The 21,651-nt window shown below is 38.5% G+C and overlaps 6 protein-coding genes across 16 annotated transcripts in view; 4 read left to right on the forward strand and 2 right to left on the reverse strand.

The window, feature by feature from the left end:
* Nucleotides 1–770: 770 nt before the first annotated feature.
* LOC135162335 (26S proteasome non-ATPase regulatory subunit 8) lies at nt 771–2,208 on the reverse strand. Its single transcript, XM_064120684.1, has 3 exons — nt 2,036–2,208; nt 1,786–1,858; nt 771–1,481 (listed from the first exon to the last, which is right to left on the reverse strand). The coding sequence occupies exons 1-3, from the start codon at nt 2,141–2,143 to the stop codon at nt 862–864; spliced, it is 801 nt and encodes a 266-aa protein (XP_063976754.1). The 5' UTR covers nt 2,144–2,208; the 3' UTR covers nt 771–861.
* Nucleotides 2,209–2,414: 206 nt separating this feature from the next.
* LOC135162304 (rRNA N6-adenosine-methyltransferase ZCCHC4) lies at nt 2,415–4,786 on the forward strand. The gene is made up of 4 exons (XM_064120619.1): nt 2,415–2,578; nt 2,854–3,395; nt 3,668–4,361; nt 4,559–4,786. The coding sequence occupies exons 1-4, from the start codon at nt 2,503–2,505 to the stop codon at nt 4,783–4,785; spliced, it is 1,539 nt and encodes a 512-aa protein (XP_063976689.1). The 5' UTR covers nt 2,415–2,502; the 3' UTR covers nt 4,786.
* Nucleotides 4,787–5,020: 234 nt separating this feature from the next.
* On the forward strand, nt 5,021–6,420 carry LOC135162336 (neurophysin 1-like). Its single transcript, XM_064120685.1, has 3 exons — nt 5,021–5,155; nt 5,782–5,986; nt 6,106–6,420. Exons 1-3 carry the CDS (start codon nt 5,027–5,029, stop codon nt 6,204–6,206), a joined length of 435 nt encoding a protein of 144 aa, XP_063976755.1. The 5' UTR covers nt 5,021–5,026; the 3' UTR covers nt 6,207–6,420.
* A 424-nt stretch (nt 6,421–6,844) lies between these two features.
* On the forward strand, nt 6,845–10,497 carry LOC135162312 (serine protease HTRA2, mitochondrial). The gene is made up of 7 exons (XM_064120636.1): nt 6,845–7,287; nt 7,577–7,700; nt 7,849–7,935; nt 8,732–8,926; nt 9,447–9,597; nt 9,699–9,867; nt 10,245–10,497. The coding sequence occupies exons 1-7, from the start codon at nt 6,875–6,877 to the stop codon at nt 10,405–10,407; spliced, it is 1,302 nt and encodes a 433-aa protein (XP_063976706.1). The 5' UTR covers nt 6,845–6,874; the 3' UTR covers nt 10,408–10,497.
* Nucleotides 10,498–12,651: 2,154 nt separating this feature from the next.
* LOC135162323 (uncharacterized) lies at nt 12,652–15,027 on the forward strand. Its single transcript, XM_064120659.1, has 3 exons — nt 12,652–13,085; nt 13,340–13,505; nt 13,915–15,027. The coding sequence occupies exons 1-3, from the start codon at nt 13,077–13,079 to the stop codon at nt 14,508–14,510; spliced, it is 771 nt and encodes a 256-aa protein (XP_063976729.1). The 5' UTR covers nt 12,652–13,076; the 3' UTR covers nt 14,511–15,027.
* Nucleotides 15,028–15,361: 334 nt separating this feature from the next.
* The window catches only part of LOC135162302 (octopamine receptor Oamb), a 37,563-nt gene continuing 31,273 nt past the window's right edge, over nt 15,362–21,651 (reverse strand). For 10 of the 11 annotated variants that reach the window (XM_064120616.1, XM_064120610.1, XM_064120605.1 and 7 more), the window contains 7 exons: nt 20,830–20,960; nt 20,204–20,341; nt 19,130–19,158; nt 18,518–18,834; nt 17,574–17,735; nt 16,659–16,969; nt 15,362–16,385 (listed from right to left, as the gene is read on the reverse strand). In XM_064120616.1, coding sequence (XP_063976686.1) covers nt 16,268–16,385; nt 16,659–16,969; nt 17,574–17,735; nt 18,518–18,834; nt 19,130–19,158; nt 20,204–20,341; nt 20,830–20,960 — 1,206 coding nt within the window. In that variant the 3' untranslated portion in view covers nt 15,362–16,267. The remainder of the gene's footprint in view (nt 16,386–16,658; nt 16,970–17,573; nt 17,736–18,517; nt 18,835–19,129; nt 19,159–20,203; nt 20,342–20,829; nt 20,961–21,651) is intronic. The other variant, XM_064120615.1, reaches the window with a different exon arrangement.

The following is a 21,651-nucleotide window of genomic DNA, read 5'->3' on the forward strand; positions in this document are numbered from 1 at the left end:
CACCGAGAGGCCACCCCTCTCGCCCTGTCTTTGTTGAATATGCTTTGGAAATCCTTGGAGAAGGAGAGATAGAGGATTGAGTGTATACAGTAAAGTCCAGTTCTTATGTAAATGTCATTCGAGGTTTTATTATTCTTAGCTGGTAATTGTAATCATGTTTGTGTTGTTGGGGGTTTGGAAGTGATTCTCAGTCATGTTCAGTCGAACTCGGCCTTTCAAATGGTATAACTTGAACCGTGAATGGAATTATCTGAACTCTAGTATGAAATAGGGGAAAAGGGGGTTAACATGCCTGGACTCATTTCGTAGACAGAATACGAAAACATGTCTCTTCATAATTTACTCAGGTTCATGCCATTTTTCATTGCACTCTGGTGCTAGACCTGGTGATTTCCCAATGATTCCAGTATTTTAAACATTTAATTTGACATCAAAGCTCTTAAGATAACTGTCCTCGAATCTCTAAAAATTTTTAAATTGTATCTTTCTTACTAGAATAATTGTTTGAAACTACGATATTATTGAGACTATCCCAAGGGAGCTAGTTCCTTAGTAAGTTCCGATTCCTTCTTAGGTAATTCAATGAATAGTTCCATTCACATTTATTTCCTTAGAAATTCTTTCAAACAATTATCACCGCTAATAGACTTGGAAATTGACCTTCTGACAATAAAAACTTAGAAAATGCTTTTGTAAGACCACGTTCCTAACGATTTGGACCAATATACTGCGCTTTGCAACTTTGAGATCTCAGAATGAATTACAAATAATTTTGAGTTATTAGAAATTTTATTCTGTTACGAGCTTACAGGAAAAAACGAAACCGTAGAAATAAAGGATAAGACATGAGTCAAAAAATAATTATACAATCATCTCGAGTTCCCTGGCATAATCAATTGCAAGGGTGACGAGATCGGCTGATGGTATGGGATCCTCCGTCTTCTTCTCATGAGTTGGACCAAAGTAGAAGTACCCGTCTTTGGCGAGCTTCCACTGTTTTTTATTGGCGAACGCTAGAGTGTCCTGCTCTGAATTAAGATTAAGCATTCTTGCTGCATCCTTGAGTGAGACCTTGTCGTAAGCACTTTCCATACAAGCACCAATTTCATCGCGTACAGTATTGAGAAGAATATCTATGAAAAATGTATAGGACGCTGCCGGAACGTTGCCCTTAGCTAAGAAGATCTTATTGTAGGATCCCTCCATGAGACACTGCTCCAGACTCAGAGGATGTCTGATGTAGACATTCGATTGGATCTGATCGGAGGGTAGGAGTTCCAATTCTGTGTGAAACTCTGCTACTCTATTCTGAGAGAGTAGAAACAAGAGGTTCAAACCCAAAAGTTGATACTTGTAGGCCGACTCAGGAAGGGATGATTTGTAGTCAAAGTAGTAGCATTTTAATTGGGCCATGTAACGCTCGAAGGAGGGAATGTCTTCCGCTGCGATGCTCCATTGGGCTCCGATCTCCAGGATGTCTCCTAGGATAATGTTAAAAATAATTTTAGGGATTATCGTCTGGGGAAAGACCCACTGATGTTTATATCGAGAGAAGAGGCTTTGGGGTGAAATGGATAGTCAAATATTTGTTTAATGTACCCATCAGTAAAATTTATCGACTGTTCAGTACAAGTTATCTCTTCGTTCGAGAAAAATTACCCAACTTTTGGGAAATCTTTCTTCAATGGGTAAATAAACTTTACTCAGTAATCGACAAATTTTACGATTGGATTTAGTAACGATTGGAATTAATCTAGTACTTCAGTCAAAATGAAAATAACTTACTTGCAATGAGAAGTTCCTTTTGTGATGCCAAATTGTTTGATGTTGGTAGAAACATTAAATGAGTAAGGCCCACCTATGAAGATAAAAATGAAGGATAAATATTTGTTTAACATTTTAGTGTACTCCTCATGGCAGATTGTCATCCGTTATGAACAAATTATTCGTAATGATGGAATGATGACAAACAAATTTGATACAAACAAGTGAGGTTAGGATTTTAGTCCAATGATTGCTGGCTGATAATTTTTACCTTCAATTGATTGAGTAATTCTCCACATTTCTTAAGATTGCAAGGCGTCTTTGTCCACTCCTGCTTCAAATTTTGGTACAGCGTTACAATTTGATTGAGAGCTGTCATTTTTATTCTCCTTGTGATGAGGTTAGGTGGACAATCAGCGCAAATGGAGCGGCGACAGAAAAACTCAATAATGATTGGTTAACAGCAGAAACCAATGGGATGTAAGAAACGTGTCTTTCATTGGCTGAAATTTTCATGTACAAAATGGTGCCAAATGCTACCGAAGCGGCATCCATAGGCATTCGTAATTCCCTAGAATCTCTGTTTTTTCCAGTAAGCAATTCCTGTTTTACATTTTCATCGACTGTTTTATCCGATGAGCAAACAACCACAAAACTGTTCCTAACCTCCAATAGTTGTTTATGTGGTGCTGAGCGCACGTGGGTTTTTTGAATGAGAATTTCGGAGGCCGAGGAAAGATGGGTTCAGAAGGTTCGGGTTCTGGTGTTGAGTGCTTTTGGGGAAATTTGAAGGATCATCCTCAGTGTGTCCATGGTAATTCACATTATTTTCAATTGGAGCTTATCAGTTTCGTGAGCAATGCCCTGCGCTAATTATTGTTCTATCTGCTCTGGATTTACTTGAAAGATTGTACTAGAGAATAATATCGTCAGAAATGATTTTTTATCCATCATTTCATCGTTGATTTCTTCTAGTCTTGGTAGAATAAAATCTATGTAAATCATGCAACCTTTTCTGTATCAATTTGTTCAGAAAACATTCTGGACTTAAGGAAAGGGATTTTTATTTTTTCATTAATGTAATTATAGGTCCAACATTATTGTTCGGAAGGCGAGTAAATGGGGAAATAAAGCAGTACTACGCCTGTTCAGCCTGCAGGGACCGCAAACTCTGCAGCTTTTACCTAGAAAAAACCGACAAACTAACTAAAATCCAGAAGAATGGGTGGCGAGAAGAATCGAAAAAGTTCATTCAGCAGTACAATCACAGGAAATATTTCTTAAGACTGAATGAAATAATGTCTGAACGCCCGGAGAACAGGTGCTATTGTCACACCTGTGGCAGACTGTTCTTCCTCAACGAGATCACGAAACACAAGGATCACGACTTGATAACTGGAGTTACCGACGATCAGTTAAAGAATCCCACGAAAATCCTGAAAGCCCTGTCTGACCCGAAGAAAGAGGCCCAGTACATGTTCTCGGAGAAAGCGACAGCTGACGTCGTTGATTTATTGATAGGGGCTGGAGCGAAACATGTCTTGTGCATCGGTGCCCCTCGAATACATGAATACATTACCCAGAATCACGAGGAGATGACAAGTCTTTTACTCGATTTCGATGGCAGATATGTGAGTGAAATGCTTAACAATATGATTTCATTCTTTAATTTAGTTAATTTTTCTTATATATATTTATTTCGATTAAATACAATATTTCTTTCTGTGGACCCAATTAAAATGAATTTTATTTTATCCGATGACTTTTACTTCTTGTCTTGAAGTTTAAAAAAATTGTTGAAAATCTAAACAACTACTAAAACTCCTCTTCAAGCCGAATTCATTAAACACTTCATAAAAAAAATGAAGTAATAGTAAAATCAGCTTTTTTTTTTACTCATCAGCACAATTTTTTTGGACCCCTGAGCTTCTGCTGGTACAATCTTTTCAACCACCACTTCTTCACCGAAGAATCCCACCAAGTATTTAAGGATTTTCTCACCCAAGACAATGGAAAGAATATGTTTCTGGTCTGTGACCCCCCATTCGGTGGTCGAGTGGAGTTCATGTCCCAGACGATAAAGTCAATAACAGATTCTCACAGGACTTTCAATAAACTCGATAATGACGAGATACTGAAGATATTTTTCATATTTCCATATTTCATGGAATCCATAATGCAGAATAAATCAAATCCTCGGGGACTCGATGGTGGCCTCAAAGATCTGAAGATGTCGGACTACAAAGTTGATTATGAAAATCACCCTCTCTTCGTGACAGGCTCGAGTGGTAGAAAGTACGGCTCCCCAGTGCGTATATTCACAAATGTATCGTTAAATTTATTGAAATTACCGGAGGACGGGTACAAGTGGTGCAAGCGATGTAATAAGTGGGTGGCGAGAGAGAATAAACACTGTAAATTATGTAAATCGTGTACATCGAAGGATGGAAGACGTTACAGACATTGTAAAATTTGTAACAGATGTGTTAAACCCACTTGGAAGCACTGTGATAAATGTGAACGATGCGTTCTCGAGAAGCATGTCTGTGGAATCAAACCGAAAATTACCGGCGAGTGCTTTAAATGTCGTGGAACAGGTATTTATGTTTTTATTAGACTTCCTTAGATTCAACTGGGGATGAAATCAATTTCCAGCGAAATTGACTTTCGTAACATTCTAATTCTGAATGAATTTTTTTATAAAAATGTCGAAAATTCTTATTGAAAATTCTTCAATTTTATGAAGAAATTGATTGTGCAAATAAAAAATTGATATCAATATTCATTGTTGTAGATCACATTGCAAAGGACTGCCCTAACGATGAGTCTTCCAAAAAACGTAAGGGCGAAGGAAACCCCTCGATGGAGAAGAGGAAAAAAATAAAGATCGCGGCAGATATTTCAGAAGTGAAGAGCAACAAGCAGAAGAAAATTAAATCTAAAAATTCCGAGGAAAAAACTGGGAATGGAGATTTACGAGGGAAAAAATTGAAGAAACGACGATTGAAAAATCTGAAGTGAATGAACCATCTTTTTAAAATTCAACAGAGCTGCATTTTTCATTGAATCAGAAAATAATTATCATAATCCTTAGAGTGTTCTATTGTGGCCACCCCCATGCGAAATCCCCTCAAGGAATGTGAAATCTCCCCGAGTTGTATAAATATAGAATTCTCCAGTGTATCTACAGCAGTAGGATTTCAACTTCAGCACTGTCAACATCAAGCGCTAATAGTCAACGAATCCCTTCAAAGTTTTAAACATGTCGAAAATAATTTTGATTATTTCCGCGCTAGTTTGTGTTAGTTTCGCTTGTCTCATCACAAATTGTCCCAGAGGGGGCAAGAGGGGTGAAAATCCATTGCTCTCACTGCACAGCCTGGCTGCAGAGGTATTTATTTTCATGATCTCTTGAGATTTTGTTGTACAAAAATAATGCTTTTCGCTGTGCTCATCTTAGGAATATTACACAGGAATATATCTTAAGAACAGTGTTTATTATTTCTTTAGAGAGAATGTTAAGACGAGAGGGCTGGTTTCACCTCATAAAAAAGTCTTTCAAAGAGTTGAATAAAAAATTTTTCTTGCATATTAAGTTTTTCTCAATATCGTTTGGATTAAATAGTTCACTTAGGCAGAGAAGTGGAAAAAAAATTTGGAAAATTGAATAAATGTCACTAGAACACGGACTGTTAGAATAATTCAGGATAATGAACTATACGATTCAATAAAATACGTCGATTGACGTAAAATTCACAGATCTACATACTTGAACGAACGAACAACAATCTCTCAGCTATTTTCTCTTCCTCAATTAAATTCAGTAAGAAAATGAGAAAATTTTCTCAAGAGATTTTGTTGGGAGGAAATTTTTCGTGGGTGCATTCAGTCTGGGAGAAACTATTCCCCCAGGAGATTCTGTCACGGGAAATTTTGTCCAGAGAGCACTAACCGGTTACCGAAAATAGCCTCCGGCTCTTGTCCTGCAGAATAAAAAGTAATACCTAATCCTTCAAGTGCCCTAGTTGTGGCCCTGGACATCAAGGCCAGTGCTTTGGCCCTAATATCTGCTGCGGAACAGCGATTGGCTGCTTTATAAGTACTCCGGAGACCTATAAATGTCGAACCGAGAGTCTGTACTCTCGTCCGTGCATCGCAGGCTTCGCCATGTGCCGAGACAATACAGGCAGATGTGCTGCTAATGGAATTTGCTGTTCACAAGGTAAAACATCCCACAGATTGTTCCAATACCCCCAAGAACGTTTATTTTATTTTATTTTGTATTTTTATTTTTATTTTATTTTTCTATTGTTTTTAATTTTATTCATTTATTTCTTGCAGAGAACTGTCACGTGGATTCTTCCTGCAGAATCAGTGATGAATTTAACGATCGAAAAATTGGACAGGAGTACCCAAGGCTTTCTCCGGAGAATGAACAATGAATCTCGATTACATTGAAAAGGGCTACTATTGGTGGATCACTATTACATTATAAATAAATCTGCAATATTGATGATGAGCTGTCATTGGCTTTCATTTATTTCCTCGAATTTTTATTGGACTCTTGGAAGAAACGGAGAATACATTTTGAGAATATTTTTTTATTTCAATGTTTGGAAATTAAAGGAAGTCATGCAGGGGCCTCACGGAACCAAATTGACTTTTCTAATTAGGGACAAAGTCATTTCTTGGTTACGATGAATGACGAAATCCAAGATAGAGATTTGGTTTCATTAAGATCAAAAAATTATATCGCTTGTAATTAGAAAAATCAATGTGGTTACGTGACCCCTTTGGAAGACAGCCCTTAATTCGCTGACGAAGGGTCACGTGCTGAGGGTGTCTTCTGGAGTGGAAAGCTCCCTTTCTACTTTCGGATCTGTTCCTTTTTTGGTCTGACCTTTTCCGCTTTTGGGCTGTTACTACTGATTTCAGGGACGAATATTAATTTTCCAGGCTGAATTTTTAATGCAAATAACTATTTTTTTTCATATACAATAAATACAGAAAATTCCCTGCGGATAAGAAAATTCTCTCACTGACTTTTCTGTCTTAAAATTCTAAAATTCAAAATTAATGACGCAATTCCGCGGCGAGTGAGAAGTGAAAAATGGCCGCGCCCTTATCCCGTGTTATATCCACTAGTCTCCGGAAAAATCAAACTTTCTACAACAGATCGCTTGTGGTATCGACATTACCTCGACTATTGAACAACAAAAATGCAAAATTATGTGATGACGGTGGAGAAAACGAAGGGAGTGAGAAAAACATTAATCTAACCTGGGTTCTGACATCCGGGGGTGTTTTCGGCGTTGGCTATTTACTGTACAAATGGAGGAGAGAATTATCGGATTATATGAATTCTTCGAATATCGGCTCAATGCTGTTACCGAGTGTTCACGCAAGCAACAATTTTTTCCTCACTGATATCAGCCAAAATCGTAAAAAATATAATTTCATCGCAGATGTTGTTGAGGTGACAGCGCCATCTGTGGTCTACATTGAGATCAAAGACCAGAAACGGTGAGTTTTGAATGCAGTGGGTGATGAGTCAATTGGGTGATATCCTAGACAATTAATTAATTAACTAATATACCTCATAGCAGCTACCTCTTGATTATTTCTTGAAGCACTGATTCATTGAATTGTTTTAATGAGTTAGGGAGCACCCTAATTAATCTAATGAAACAGAAGAGGTTGAAGTGAATTCTCAATTCTCATGATCCTTATTACCGTGACTCTCATGGCCTATATGAGGGGAATAGAATTCCACGGGAAAATCTTTCAGGATTAATGATTAATTGGAGAATAGGATGGACTTTTTCACAGGTCATCCGGCAACCACCAGCAACGGCTCGGGTTTCATCGTCTCTGCAGACGGATTAATCCTTACAAATGCTCATGTGGTCGTTAATAAGCCAAATATCCAAGTTAAGGTAAATGTAAGTCTAGTAACACCTGCCCCTGTCCCAGGTAGTCCTTTCCGTTTCCTATTCCAAATCGTTCAGTAAATAGAGATCAGTGTCTTCGTGTCCTTTACATTGATCCTCATATTCATTATATTTTCATGAATTTTTTTTAAAGGTAAGATTGCAGGATGGGTCGACTTACACGGGAGTTGTGGAGGACGTCGATATGCAGAGCGATTTGGCTACTGTTCGAATAAATAAGGTCTGTGTCGTAGCAAATATATTGTTTCAATTTGATGTTTTTAAAAAATATCTCTCAAGGTTTTTTACTTACGAATGCATTGGTATTCATTGGAGCATTTGTGAGCGCGATTTCAGCTCAATCGACTCAGTAATTAATTGTCCCAGTATTCATTACGATAATATCTTCCAAGACAATTCATCAACACTTCTTTTTTATTGAAAAGTATGGACACGCCAACAAGTCCCAGAAAATGGAAAATATGAACAGGGAATTGGGTATGATTGTATGCCCTACGATTCTACAGCAGCGTAATATTGAAGGGTTGAATCAGATGAGTAATTCAGATGATATCCACCTTTTTGTTAAAAACTATTATGTTGAATACTTTCTAAAGTATTCGGATGAATTACTTTTTTTCATAATATTTATCATGATATCTTCTATCAAGATCAATTAAGATTTCCGTACTCTGACGTAGAAAGTTTCCGAGATATGACTGTTTTTTAATTTTTTAATTTCAAAATTAATGGAATTTGGAATTGTTTCCTCTCGGAAGCTTATTACCAATGAAATGGCTAGAAATCAGGAGAGAAAAAAATGTCAGTGATGCAAAAAGTAACGATGTTGATCGTGTTAGAATTGTTGTAATGACACGGATTGAAAAACTTTTCCTACAATTCACTTTAAAAAAGGCTCGTACGATTGAGAACGAAATCATATCAAATGATTGAAATGGCATGCCAATTCCATATTTACGAAAAACCCAGCGTTTACAATTAAATAATCGTCTGGGTGTTTTTTTGTATTTCTGCAGACAGACTTACCTGTAATGAAACTCGGTAGTTCTTCAAATATACGCCCCGGTGAATTTGTGGTTGCAATTGGATCTCCCTTGGCCCTGAGCAACACAATAACCAGTGGAGTTGTCAGCAGCGTCAATAGACAGAGCACCGAATTGGGCTTACATCATAAACAAATGGGCTACATCCAGACAGACGCTGCAATTACGGTAAGTTCATTTTCCGCGATCAGAAGAGGATGAAAATTTGTGAATTAACACAGTTGCGCTTGCGAATTAATTCCAATATTTCCTCGGTCTGATTAAAGATAATCAAGCCAATGATTGTCCACTGATTTCGTTCGCTGACAGTTGGTAAATACGGATGAATGTTTGATGAGAGAGTCCGCGGGCTCTAATGACCAAATTCGATCGATAAATTCGCTGTAAATTTGCGCTGAAAGAAAATGGGTGGGAGAGGGGGGGGGGATATTTTGAATCGTAAATGAGAACTGAGATTAAAGTCCGTCCAATAATGGAACTAATTGATATAATTGACGTAGAATGAATGATCAATTAAGCTTGCTTCATTAAATAACGCAATGTTTGTAATAACAATAATAAAATATCAATTGAAAAAGCAATAACCAATCTGCTAGGGAAAAACTGGCACACGAAACCCCCATAAAATACAGCCATAACAAAATAAATTGAGTAAAAGCCCCTGTGATTAAATTATTTCCCAAATTAGTTTGGAAATTCTGGTGGCCCTCTGGTGAATTTGAGCGGTGAGGCGATTGGAATAAATGCTATGAAGGTCACAGCTGGTATCTCCTTCGCGATTCCAATCGATTATGCTAAAGAATTCCTGAAGAAAGCGGAAGCAAGGCGAAACAACACTGGTAATAAAACTGACTGGCTTGTTTATTTTTATCTATTTTTATTTTCAATTTAAAAAAGCCCAACAATTTATTACACTGCAATTACTTACCGTGCATTACAGGAATTAAAAATACCAGTGAATCGGCCAAGCGACGGTACATGGGTATAACAATGCTGACTCTGACGCCGGATATTCTCTTTGAACTCCAGCAGAGGAATAATAACATACCACCGAGTGTCAGACACGGTGTTTTAGTGTGGAAAGTCATGCTAGGGTCGCCGGCGTACATGTAAGTTGTAAAAGGGAATTTTGAAAGCCAATTTGTGGGATAAAAAGGGCCAACAACTCTCGTAATACGATACACCAAAATGAGAATATCTTAGTTTGAAAATTTCGAAGGTACGCGGGTGGATTGTTATACATTTCCATTTCATTCAGGAAAAGTAATTATTGTCTCATTAGAAATTAGAAATTAGACGGAATTAAATGCATATAACATATATCTAATATATTTAGTATAATATGTAGTTGTAAATTTATAATTTCTAAGGCTTATAATGTGGTATCCACACCTGAACTCCGCGCTCATTTATAGTTCTCATAAAAAAGTGGTATCCGATACTCGAGAAAGAAAAAACATTCTCCAAAGTGGGTTTTAATTTTTAGTAGTGGCCTGAAAGCCGGTGACATCGTAACCCACGTAAATGGCGAGACTGTTGTGTCAGCATCGAGTATTTACAAAGTTTTGGAGAATCCCGGTGCACTTATCCTGAAGGTAGTACGAAGCAGCGAAGTTCTGGAGCTGCGCGTGGAGCCGGAGGAGCCTTAAATTCCCTCATTAAGTAGAATAATGAAAATAATTTATGTACACTTGAATTTATTCTAAACATTAAATATTATCGCATGGGTGTGGCCTCAATAGAGATTTCATGCTTCATCCTCACCATGAATATCCATGTGCCATAACAACTGGTGAGAGGATACAAAAAAAAAAATAAAAGTGGGAATGATAAAATGGAGATGCATTATTACACGAGTGCGTGGTATCCTCTTGTCGGTTGCACCTTCGCCTACACGATCGTCGTATGTATGCGTGTTTACCATAGGCATTTTCTGTCGACCGACAGCAAATATTTTCCCTCCTGAAACCGCGGAATGAAGGCTAAACTCGGTAATTGACAGATATTCACCCGCACAAAAAGTTAATTTATGTTTATATTTTGCTAGGATCGTCCTGGGGGAAATTCTACGCGAAATCAACCCATCGCCAATTTTTTTAGAGTTGTGCATTAAAATAAACGACCTCCAATTTTTTTTCGATCTGATTTACCTGATGTAGACCCTCTGAAAAAAAATAGATAGTCATTTCCTGGGACTATACTGCTCTTTCGAATTACAAAAACGATACGTTATTTTTATTTAATATATCTCTTCGTGTGTTTGCACACCAAAAAACTCAATTCATATTCTCCCCAAATGACAAAATAAAGTCCAAGCTCTGTAAACCCCAGATATTCGCCCAAAGAAAGAGTATTCCTTTCCTTCAATTTATATTTCATGAGCGTTAAAGTGGAAGGAGTGAGGATTCGCCGAGTTTTGAACGCCGAGGTTTTTTCCTACTCGAAGTACTTGAGCGAACTGGGGTTCTTATATGGCCACCGTCTCATGAAAGTACAAACGGCCTTTCGGTGCATTGGATAATCGATCACACGTTTTTTTCCTCCCCCTCTGCCAATTCTTCTTTTTTCCCCCTTCGAGTGGTTTTGATGAGTGGAAAACTTGGACTGAAACCAATAATATTCATGTATTTTCATTGACCCCGCAGAAAATTTATTCACCATCGGGCGTAATTATCTTTCAACAAATGAAATTAAAAATTATGAAGTAATCATTTTTTTCTCCGATAGAAATTTTCAAATGGAAATTTTTCCAAAAAATTTCTCTCCACATAAATCCGATGCGTGAGATATTGCAAGTGTCGACTAAAAATTGAACATTCCGTTGTGGAAGGAGGCAATGAACCCCAGGCGATTAGATCATTCCCTGGTTGGCTCTAAGTCGCATATATTGGACTAGGTATGCAAGAAAACCGCTCTCAGCCAATGCACGCACCAGCAAGGATCTTCACAGCTCCATATAAATATCCAACACCAGGATGGTCCGAGCATAAAAGACATAGCGTGTGCACTCTTGTTCCACTGAATTCTGTACTGTTTCGTTCAAGTTCTGTACAACAACTTGGGCGAAAACTCGTTTCCCTTGCAGCGTTAATATTTTTTTTTATTTATTTATTTATTTTTATTTTTTCATTTTTTCACCACTATCTCCACTCCATTCTCCTCATATTCTTCCTTTTTCTGCGGCAAGTTACGTGGCTGGGCTGAAGGCGTGGGTGTAACAGATGCAACTGAGGGCTCCGCAGAATGCGATCCAATAATAAGAGAGATTTTACGGCGCTTTGAACGACGGAAGTACATGGATACCAGAGCGCACTTAACTTCAATTCGAATTGTAATATCTCATGGATGGAAAAATTGTTATTATTTATGGAGAAGTATGAGGAGATGAAGCGATGCCAGTGATAGTACTGGATTGTGTAATTTATTGTTTGATAACACGATTTTTTGGGCCGACGTAAATACAAATTTATAAAAAAAAATCTCGTGCTAGAACAGAAAAGAAAAAAAACAACTTTTGAAAAATATTTAGTTACTTGACAGAAGCCAATACGTTAATCACAAAATCGCGTTTCACGCAATTAATCACCAATTCCCCTCATTCCTCACGCCAATGTCAAATCCAACGCATCATCAAGACGCACCCACGTGCGCGATTGTTTCCCCACAGGTGAGTAATTCACCTGGAATTACGCGCCAACCACGTACGTCCCAATCTTCCCGAACGATTACAGCAATAAACAATAATAACCGCTAATGCTAGGGCAGGGGGCGGGGGGTGTGATGTCGCGAGATAATTCGCGCTCTTATTCGTCTCGGTGAGGGCCCTTCGTCGATGTGACCCGACAAAAAAAAAGTAAAAATTACAAATAAATCAAAAAAATAAATCCAAATGCAAACGCTCCATTCTGAAGTTGCGAGAATATCAGGACGACTGCGGCAGCTCGCGTTGAAAGCAATAAACCATGATTTATCGAGGTGGAAATCGAACCCTTGATTTGTGGTGTACATATAGAGAACGAGAAACGAGGACGAGGGTTGAGGTGAGGGAGGTGGAAGAATACCTGGTTTTATTTCCGTAGGGCCCCACTGTGTTGTTCACAAGTGTGGGTAAATGTACTTTAAGCTTGTCGAACATTCAGTTGAGATCCCCACCCGTATGATGCTGGCGGATACCTATTTGTGTGCGCGCATCCCATGGCTATATAAGAGGATGCCCAAGCGCTATTGCCAATCCTTCTGTACTTGTATCACATCTTGTTGATTTTCCCCGTGAAAATACATTTTTCATCAATTAACGCCGTCTCTCAGCGCAACTGTGATGTTCAAAGTGAGTATTCAACCGCCCCTGAGGGTGTTCGAGTTCTTCAGGGTATAGTTACCCCGGGGGAAATATTTCGCTTTGCGCACAAGTGGTGGGAAGTCGATTGAACGAGAAACAGAATAAAGATCATGAGAATGGAAAGGATTCTAGTCAAACTGAATTGTCGCGTGGAAAAAAAAAATCCTGAATGACATTTGTGTGTAGGATATCGGGAGCCATCGCATTAATGCTAATTGTCTCTTCAATTTTTCACCCACTAGTTGAGTATCTTAATCGGTCTATTGGCCACCGCGAGCGGTTATCCTGCAGCGATTTGGCCCGCATCGCAGTATCACGCACAGGAGCCGTCTGGTTCTTATCGATACGGCTATTCAACCCCACATCATGCCAAAACGGAGTCCCAAGTGAATGGAGTTACCCAAGGGGGTGAGTTACCCGTTTCGATTCAATCTTTCAGTGATAAAATACAAAGGGTTGACAAGGGGATCGAGTTCTCGATAACAATTCGTTAATTAATGCTTTCTAACATGACATAGGGGTAGCGAGGACATGATAAGTTACATAAAACATGTCTACAATGTTTAAAATCTATTTTTCGTTGTAAAACAAAATATAAAGAACAATTATTTACATTTCTTCGTCGCTAAAAATTATTTCTAATTACGGGCGAACACAATTGAACGTAGCAAGTCATTAAGATTATGTGTTAATGTTAAAATATTTCTCAGTGCACCCGTCCTGCCCCAGCCGCAGAATAATTGAATAAAAATAAACTCTTGACGTTGGCCACAGCCGCCGATAACATAAAAAAAATTTAATTGAAAATTGTTCTCAGGTTACTCTTACATCGACGCGAATGGAATTCTCCAGACGGTGGCCTATACAGCGGACGATGCGAACGGTTTTCGTATTCGAGCGAGTAATTTACCGCAAACAGTTGAAAATTCATTAATTTCATCGGAAGGATCAAAGGTGCCGGCAGTACGTCAGAAGCACTTGGCGGACTACGATAAATTTGACAATTCAATTGTTGATAATCAGAGCAACACCGAGAGCAGGATTAATCCATTTTTACTATCAACGATTGAAGGATCGAGCGTTAAAGTGCCTCGCCCCTATCTCAGTTCAAACGTCAAAGAGACAGCATCGTTGATTAATTATCCACCGAGTAGTTCACAACCAAGTGTGTATGTGCCAATTGTACCCTGGAGACTGACGCACAGTGCACTGCATCATACGCAGGATTCCCTCGGACAATATGACTACAGTTATGCTGGTGATACGAGTGCTAAAACCGAAAGTAGGTCTCTTGATGGTACGACCAGGGGTGCCTACAGCTACATTGATGCTAATGGATTACTACAGCAGGTACACTACATTGCTGATCACAACGGATTTCGAGTGCTGGCGACCAATCTCCCTGAGGCTTAATAAACCACTATTTATCACGATTAATACCCCAATTCACACACGTAGAGAAAAGGTTTAATGAAATTTACACGCGGAAAAAAATATTAAGAAAAAAGTACCAAAAGAAAATGACGTTTTCAAATGTAATCGGTCCCCGGAGAGAAGTGTTCAGTAAAAATTACGGAGTTCACTTATCGATTACGAAAAGAACTAGGACAATTTGAACGGTGAGATCGAGATATAAATATTTAATAAAAATTATGTAAGTTCTGTAATTTTTACTGACCATTGGTCTCTGTGAACTTGGTAAATAGTACGCATCCACTTTTGTCATTTTTACGGAGCGGTCGTCCGTTTTGCTATTGAACTTTTGCTCTCAGTTGTGAATTATGAAGCTTTCAGAATGCGTTTTGAGTTGATTCAACAAGTTTCTCAATAACAGGAAAATATGAATGGATACTTGACTCGTATTCGTAGCATTTGTACACTATTTATACCGAATACAAGACATAAAAAATAAAATGCCCTTTTTTAATTATTATTTTTGTACCTGTAAGTGGAATAAAAATATCAATTTCCTCCCTAGTCCTTTATTTCGTGGCGCTGATCTATGAGGGAACTTGGAAAAGCACATGCTGAGAAATTTACCATAAAACTCACCCCACTGTTCTAGAAAACTACATCATGAGCATCGAAAACGTCGCCCCGCGCACTGGGACGTCCCAGCGGACGTATTATTTCACCTAAAAGAGGACCAATGCAAATAATTCAGTGGTAAACAAGGGGGCAAAGTGTTGATTAAATGGGCTCGAGTCGACAAGGAGTTGGCAGCAGGATTAGAACTGACGGGGATCATGATAAACAAACTAGTATTTTTATTTTCGCATCTTTGTGATACTTTATTCATCCCTTCTCCTTTACGTATTGAGTATTATTGTACGCGAAAGCAGGATACATTTGTCCAGTTATTTTCTTTTTTCTCGTAATAGAAACACGTAGCTCTCTTTCTCTCTCACTCTCTCTGCTTTTCTCTCTCTTTCTCTCTCACTCCTAGATAACAGTTTTTCTATACTCATGTTACAGTGCAAATAAACACCGGAGCGTAATAAAAAACAAACAGATTTTTAAAACGAAGTATATACATTCATATGTACAAGGGGAAGATACTTAACACGTTCCATATTAATGCGGATAGGCATCAGCGACGTATCCCTCGATAGACACAGAATTAGATACGAAGCACTCGTCTTGTCTTTATTATTTATTCAGAAATCCACAGCGCGCGATGAAAATACCACTCTGCACGGAGATATATTATGTTGTCAGAGTGAAATTCAATTTTTTTTTCTTTGCTCTCTCACTTTGGAGGCAATTTTTACAGGCCTCGGAATGAATTTCGATTCCCTCCGTCATGAGATATTCACGCTCGGAACGTCCTTCTCCGTGCCAGTGTATATATATATATTTTCAATTCAGGGAGACCCTTTTATAATTCAATAGAGGGAATAGTAGACTAGAGATTCACCCACCGAAGATGTACATTTTAAGGGTGAAACAGCAGGGAATTCTCGAAACAAAAAAATTCAATTAACGTCTCACGAGGTGTCCACTCTTGTGGAAGAGTGACAACTTTCATAATTTTCAGTTTGGGGGAGGGGGGGAGGGCAACATTCTTTTGGGGAAAATTTCTCTAGAACCTTTCACTAGAGCTCAATCGCGACTGTGGTTTTTCGATCGAAGAGAACGCGATTACAGACGCGGCTCCGCTTACGCTACAGTCACCTAGAGTCACTCTGTGAGTGCGCATTATGATCGGAGTTTGGATCTGGATCAGAGTCCTCGACAGATACACCATGCTGTGGTACACGTATCGAATAACTTGGGCTTCTGTCGTTTCTGAAAATCAATCATTACAAACAAAAAAAAAGGACCAATTAATTTTTGCAATTCTCTTGTGCTGTGCCACAGCGTGATTTAGCAGCGCAAAATCAATGAGCAAATGCGACACCAAAGATTGTTAAGACTTTTTTTAAAGTCATCGTGTTGTGCAGGCAACTGATAAAAAAAAACAAACATATGTTCAGTTAAAAGCGTGTTGTTGCGTGTGATATTCATATAACTCCGGGATTGGAATATATAAAGTGATTGATAATGGAATTAACGAACAACCTCGTTGCCAATTGGCTTCCGTCACTTCCACGACGCAATGAATTTCTGTTTCTCTTGCAGAAACAATTGCATATTATCCGCTTGAATGCAAATCTAAAGTCCTTACTGAAGAGGGCATAGATACATGGATTTATCGCTGAATTGCAGTAACCAAGCCAGAAGAGTACACTGAAGACTGTTGGATTTATACAATTTGGACAGAATGCACGTACTAGATATATTGTGAAGAATGGTAACCAGCAGAGTATGAAACCACCGACTATTATTCCCAGGGTTTTTGCTGCTTTAGTCTCCATGCGGAATCTCTTCACCTGTATATTGATAAATTCATTTCATTCTTTAGGATTAAAAATATTTTTGGCGAATATCCAAGCGCATTGGGCCAAAAAATCCCTATTATTCATTCAATTTTTGTTACCAGATTGAAAAATGGTAGTTGTGAAATTTGTTTGTCACCTGAGAAGGTCGACAAACAAATGCATTCTGGAATGCAAATTTATTAGTGAAAATATATTGTCAAACGCAAAAGCACCGAAATTAAGAAATTTCCATGAATTAGTACTAATGTCCTGTTGATAAAGTATTTGCAAGATAAAGATGTCGATTTATCCCTACGAGCATTGAAAAAAAAACCCCAAGTGCTTGGACATCCTGCATGATGGATAAGACTCAGTCGGCCAGGCGTTCAACTGAAATCGCTTCGTCCCCTCTCAAAAATAAATGATGACACATTGCGGATGATCCCGACCATCCACCGAGCATACATTATTTATTTTTACTTCAACCACAACTGAACCAATTGATTCTGTCAAGCTCTCGTCGAATATACGATCAACTCTGGGCCAAATAAAAAGGTAACGTTATGAAAAGTTGAACGCCTGGCTCAACTCCAAAACTGTCGACGGTTGCTTGTACCTGCGCTTTTATGTTCCTCTTGCCCATCTTCATTACACGTGGCTTCTCTTCACTAGTACTTGTTAGTTCACGAAGTGAAACTTCATCACCAGTTACTTGACTCTCGCAACTACTGCGTCGACTAGGTCTCCTGGTGCTTCCCACGCGATTAATTCCACTAACCTAATGATCAAGCGAATAATAGAGAATAAATGAAAAATGTTTGCAAACCGTAATGAATAAACTTGGAAATTTGGCACACAATCACTATGTTTTTAATAACATTTTTCAGTATTTCGAATAATCCCAAAAGACTTGCCGAAACTCTAATTCGAAAAATGCAAACGTGTTAAAACTATGGAAGGATTTTAGCGAATACAGTGCTTCCAATCCGGCGCGAAACAAATTATTTATAATTATAATTAAAATACCCAACCATCATCGATGGCCTTCAGTTTCCGCCACTAATTAATTTATAGTTCCATTCCATTACTCCTCCTGCTCTCGCAGGAAATCATCACCCCCAAAAATTGAAAAAAAAAATCCTCGATTCTCTTGTAACAGTTCATCGACTCCTCAATTTTCCCAACAAATCCCCTAGGCATGAATATCCCTCACGACATAAATATCCCCCGCGATTTTTCATCAGAAATGAATATTAATTGAGCGGTTGTGTGGTCATTGATATAGAAGCATTAATTAAAACTGCACGCGTCAGGTACATTGTGACTGCGGGCCGTTTTCCCATTCGTTTTTTTTCCCCTCCGCTATTAAGCAATTTGGCACGGGGGAAATAACACTTTTATACCGATATCGCAAACTTGTTAACGTGCAATATTCAGTGGGTCAATTAGCCGTGCTCTGTGGTGGCAATTTCGGCTTTCGAGTTCGACAAAAAGAACGGTGAAAAATAAATACGGCCAATCGATCGTTTACACGTTAATAATTCAATGAAGGGACATTACCTTAAGATGAGTATTTCTGGATGTCGTGCAGAGTTGATTCAGTGTCTGGCCATTGCTGTAATGCACTGATATCTGGGAACACTTTGATGGTGTACGTTCGAGGGTATTGCACTTGGTATTGAGTGTTTCGGTGCTGGGATACGAGACTGATATCTTGATTTTGTCTCGACGTACTGAAGCACTCCGACTTGATTCAGGACTGCGTGGGCTACTGCTGCTGTTAGCACCGTTGTGAACACTACCACGTCCACGATGGATCCTCAGGGTCAGTCGTTGCTCGTCGAATCTGTTGGTCAGTTCATATATTATCGTATCACCTGTGTACAAAAATTTCTGACTGTCAAAGAATATTTAAAAATATTCAGAATAATCAATTTTTCCTCAATCTTGTGATAACGAGTACAGAATTACAGGTGGGTAGTTAATTATTTTTCCCTCGTTCCTGCTATAAAATACTTCAGAAGACAACAAAGGAATGAGAGTCACTTCTCCGTAGAATTATCATCCAAGAAATATCCAATCAAACGACTTCACTTCACTCTCATTAATGAATTAGTCGTAGAAATTAATTGCACGAAGAAAAATTGAATTTTAAAATCAGGACAACTCAACTGGGCTGGGCTTTAGCTTCCTCATTGTTTCTTGAAAAAAAAAACAAAGATCGAAGTAATGAAAGAACGAGAGGATGAAAATTGTATCAGTGAAAATGCGGGACATCTTGACGACAAATTACGTCCTACTAAAGCAATTACGGGGAAGCATTTAAAGTCCCTCAATGGGCAGGCAAACACTCGCACCATAAATTGTCCGTATCGCTGTGGAGAAATAACTCGAGTAACGAGGCGCCCACAGGCCACCGTTGCCCACCCGACCACACGGCGATACACCCCCGGAGTAAATGTGGGCGTTTGACTCGTGCCCTGTAGGCACACACGCTTATCAAGAATAACTCCTTTTCGTATTTGCTATAATTTTTCTTCCCTTTCCTTCCCTCCTCGCTCCGGTGTGCATTCGCTTCTTCAAACTTGCGAAGCAGTAAAAGCGTTGATAGTGAGTACTTGTGTAAAAGAGTCCATAACTCCGTGATCATTGAAATAGCGAGAAGTTTTTTCAAGTTTACGACGTTCTTTGCCGTATTCTCTACTTAATGATAAGAGTTTTATCACCTCTATTTGAGTATTCATATGCTGAGTGCTTGGAATTGACGCTGAGTGATAGTTCATTGAATGAGCCCCCACTCAATTTTTTTTTTTATTCAGCTTGAAAGGCTATTTCATTTGGACTGTTCTGAAAATCAATTCATTATTCAATGGGGGAAAGTTCAGCGAGGGGGTGAAATGGTCCCGCCCAAAGTGGAAATAACTTTCGAAGATTATGAAAAGATTTGAGGAAATGATGTTGCACGATGAGAAAACAATATTTTTTCCGGGTATCCATTTACTTGAGAGAAGTATTTTTTTTTCAAAATTATATTTTTCGATTGAGGCATTCTCAGGAGGGTCTGATTAGGTTTCAATCAGGGCGATAACTGTCTTGGACGTGACTCCACATTATTTGTAGGCAAACATTCCCAAACATTTATTTGATTATTTATACGATTATGTTTCCCGTGACCTTTTTTATAGCTTTCGAATGACGGCTTTCAAACAGAATCAATAATACTCTAGACAGCAGGAATTTTCTCACCTCGTGCCAAACATTTTGGAGCCTTTCGTCGTCCGAAAGCCCTGATTTATGGCCTTTGTGGTGGACACTGCGGCTTTGTAGATTCTCCAGTAGAAAAACATCATGACTAGCATTGGTATGTAGAAGGACCCAAGTGCACTGATCCAAAAGATTAAAGAAATGAAAACAATTTTATTGGCAGTTGTGGAATCCTTTAAAAAAATTTCTCTGGGATGCCAGGGGCATCGCCAGGAACAATGGAATATTTAACCCTAGTCGGTCACCTCTGTGGAAAAAGGCCGCCGGTGTGATTTCGACCAGAACGTTACCGAGTGCATTCTACAGAGTCCAAATGTAATTAGTGAGCTTTCGTCAACATCGCATTTCAGACCCGTTCATTTAGCATGGGGAAAAAAGTTCCCTCTTCGAAATAATGTTTGTTCGTCTCTAATTTGACAGCAATAGTGTTCTAAAGCCAGTCATAATTTTCTAGACAGTTTAATTGGAAAAATCATTTTTTTTTCAAATTTTTCCGATTAACGAATTCATAACAATTAATGAAAAGCCGGACGCTGCGTCGGTTTCCTCCCAGGGCGACCAATCTAGACTTAAACATCACATTCCCAATGATAATCCTATTGCATTACCTGTACACGACGTAACCAGGGTCATTGGTGAGCTCGCACTTCCACGGGCACTTTTTTTCCCGTAGATCTATGGTCGTGCTGTTGAACGGGCCATTTCGTTCGGGCACTGCGTCACTCCACGATGGATAGGACTTCGGTACAGGCAATAATAGGGAATCGATTAATTTCAGTGGAATTATTGCCCGTCAGTGGTTAAAATTAAATTCCCCAGAGTCCATGGCAACTCATACGAGTGAACGGGGTAAAACGAAATTCACGGTGATAATAATATTGTTTTTTAGTCGGTGAAATTTATGCTCTTCTGTCCGTTAAAAATTATCAATCTTGAATAGTTCAAGAATTGTTATTTCAGTATATTTTATCTTTATTCGTTGCCTTGGAAAAATTGTAACAAATATACATTTGAATGTACATGAAAAAAAAATTGAAAATTCACTTCAGTAGTGAAGAGTTGAACCGAAATAAGTTGACTTATCTCTCGGTTGAATTTTTGAACGATATCGAGAATTTAGAAAAAAGGACGCACGATTATGAAAATTTATGAGTTATTGACTAATGAAAATAGCTAAAAATTTTATTTTTTTTACAACAATTTTCTCCATCATTTACCAAAAACTACCAAAAACGAACAATTAGAAGATCGACAATATTTCCTCAAAATTCTATCATTTTACTGAAATTCTAGTAACACCTGAAATTTAACTGTCTTCCAACAATGTATCTCAGTTTACCCCTTCGTTATTAAATTTCGAATTGAAGGAACAGTTTACTGTACAAAAGTAAAAAATCTCCTAAAGATGTTACGACAACTTCCCTCATAGA

This window comes from Diachasmimorpha longicaudata, chromosome 5, assembly GCF_034640455.1.
Source record: "Diachasmimorpha longicaudata isolate KC_UGA_2023 chromosome 5, iyDiaLong2, whole genome shotgun sequence".
NCBI lineage: Eukaryota > Metazoa > Arthropoda > Insecta > Hymenoptera > Braconidae > Diachasmimorpha > Diachasmimorpha longicaudata.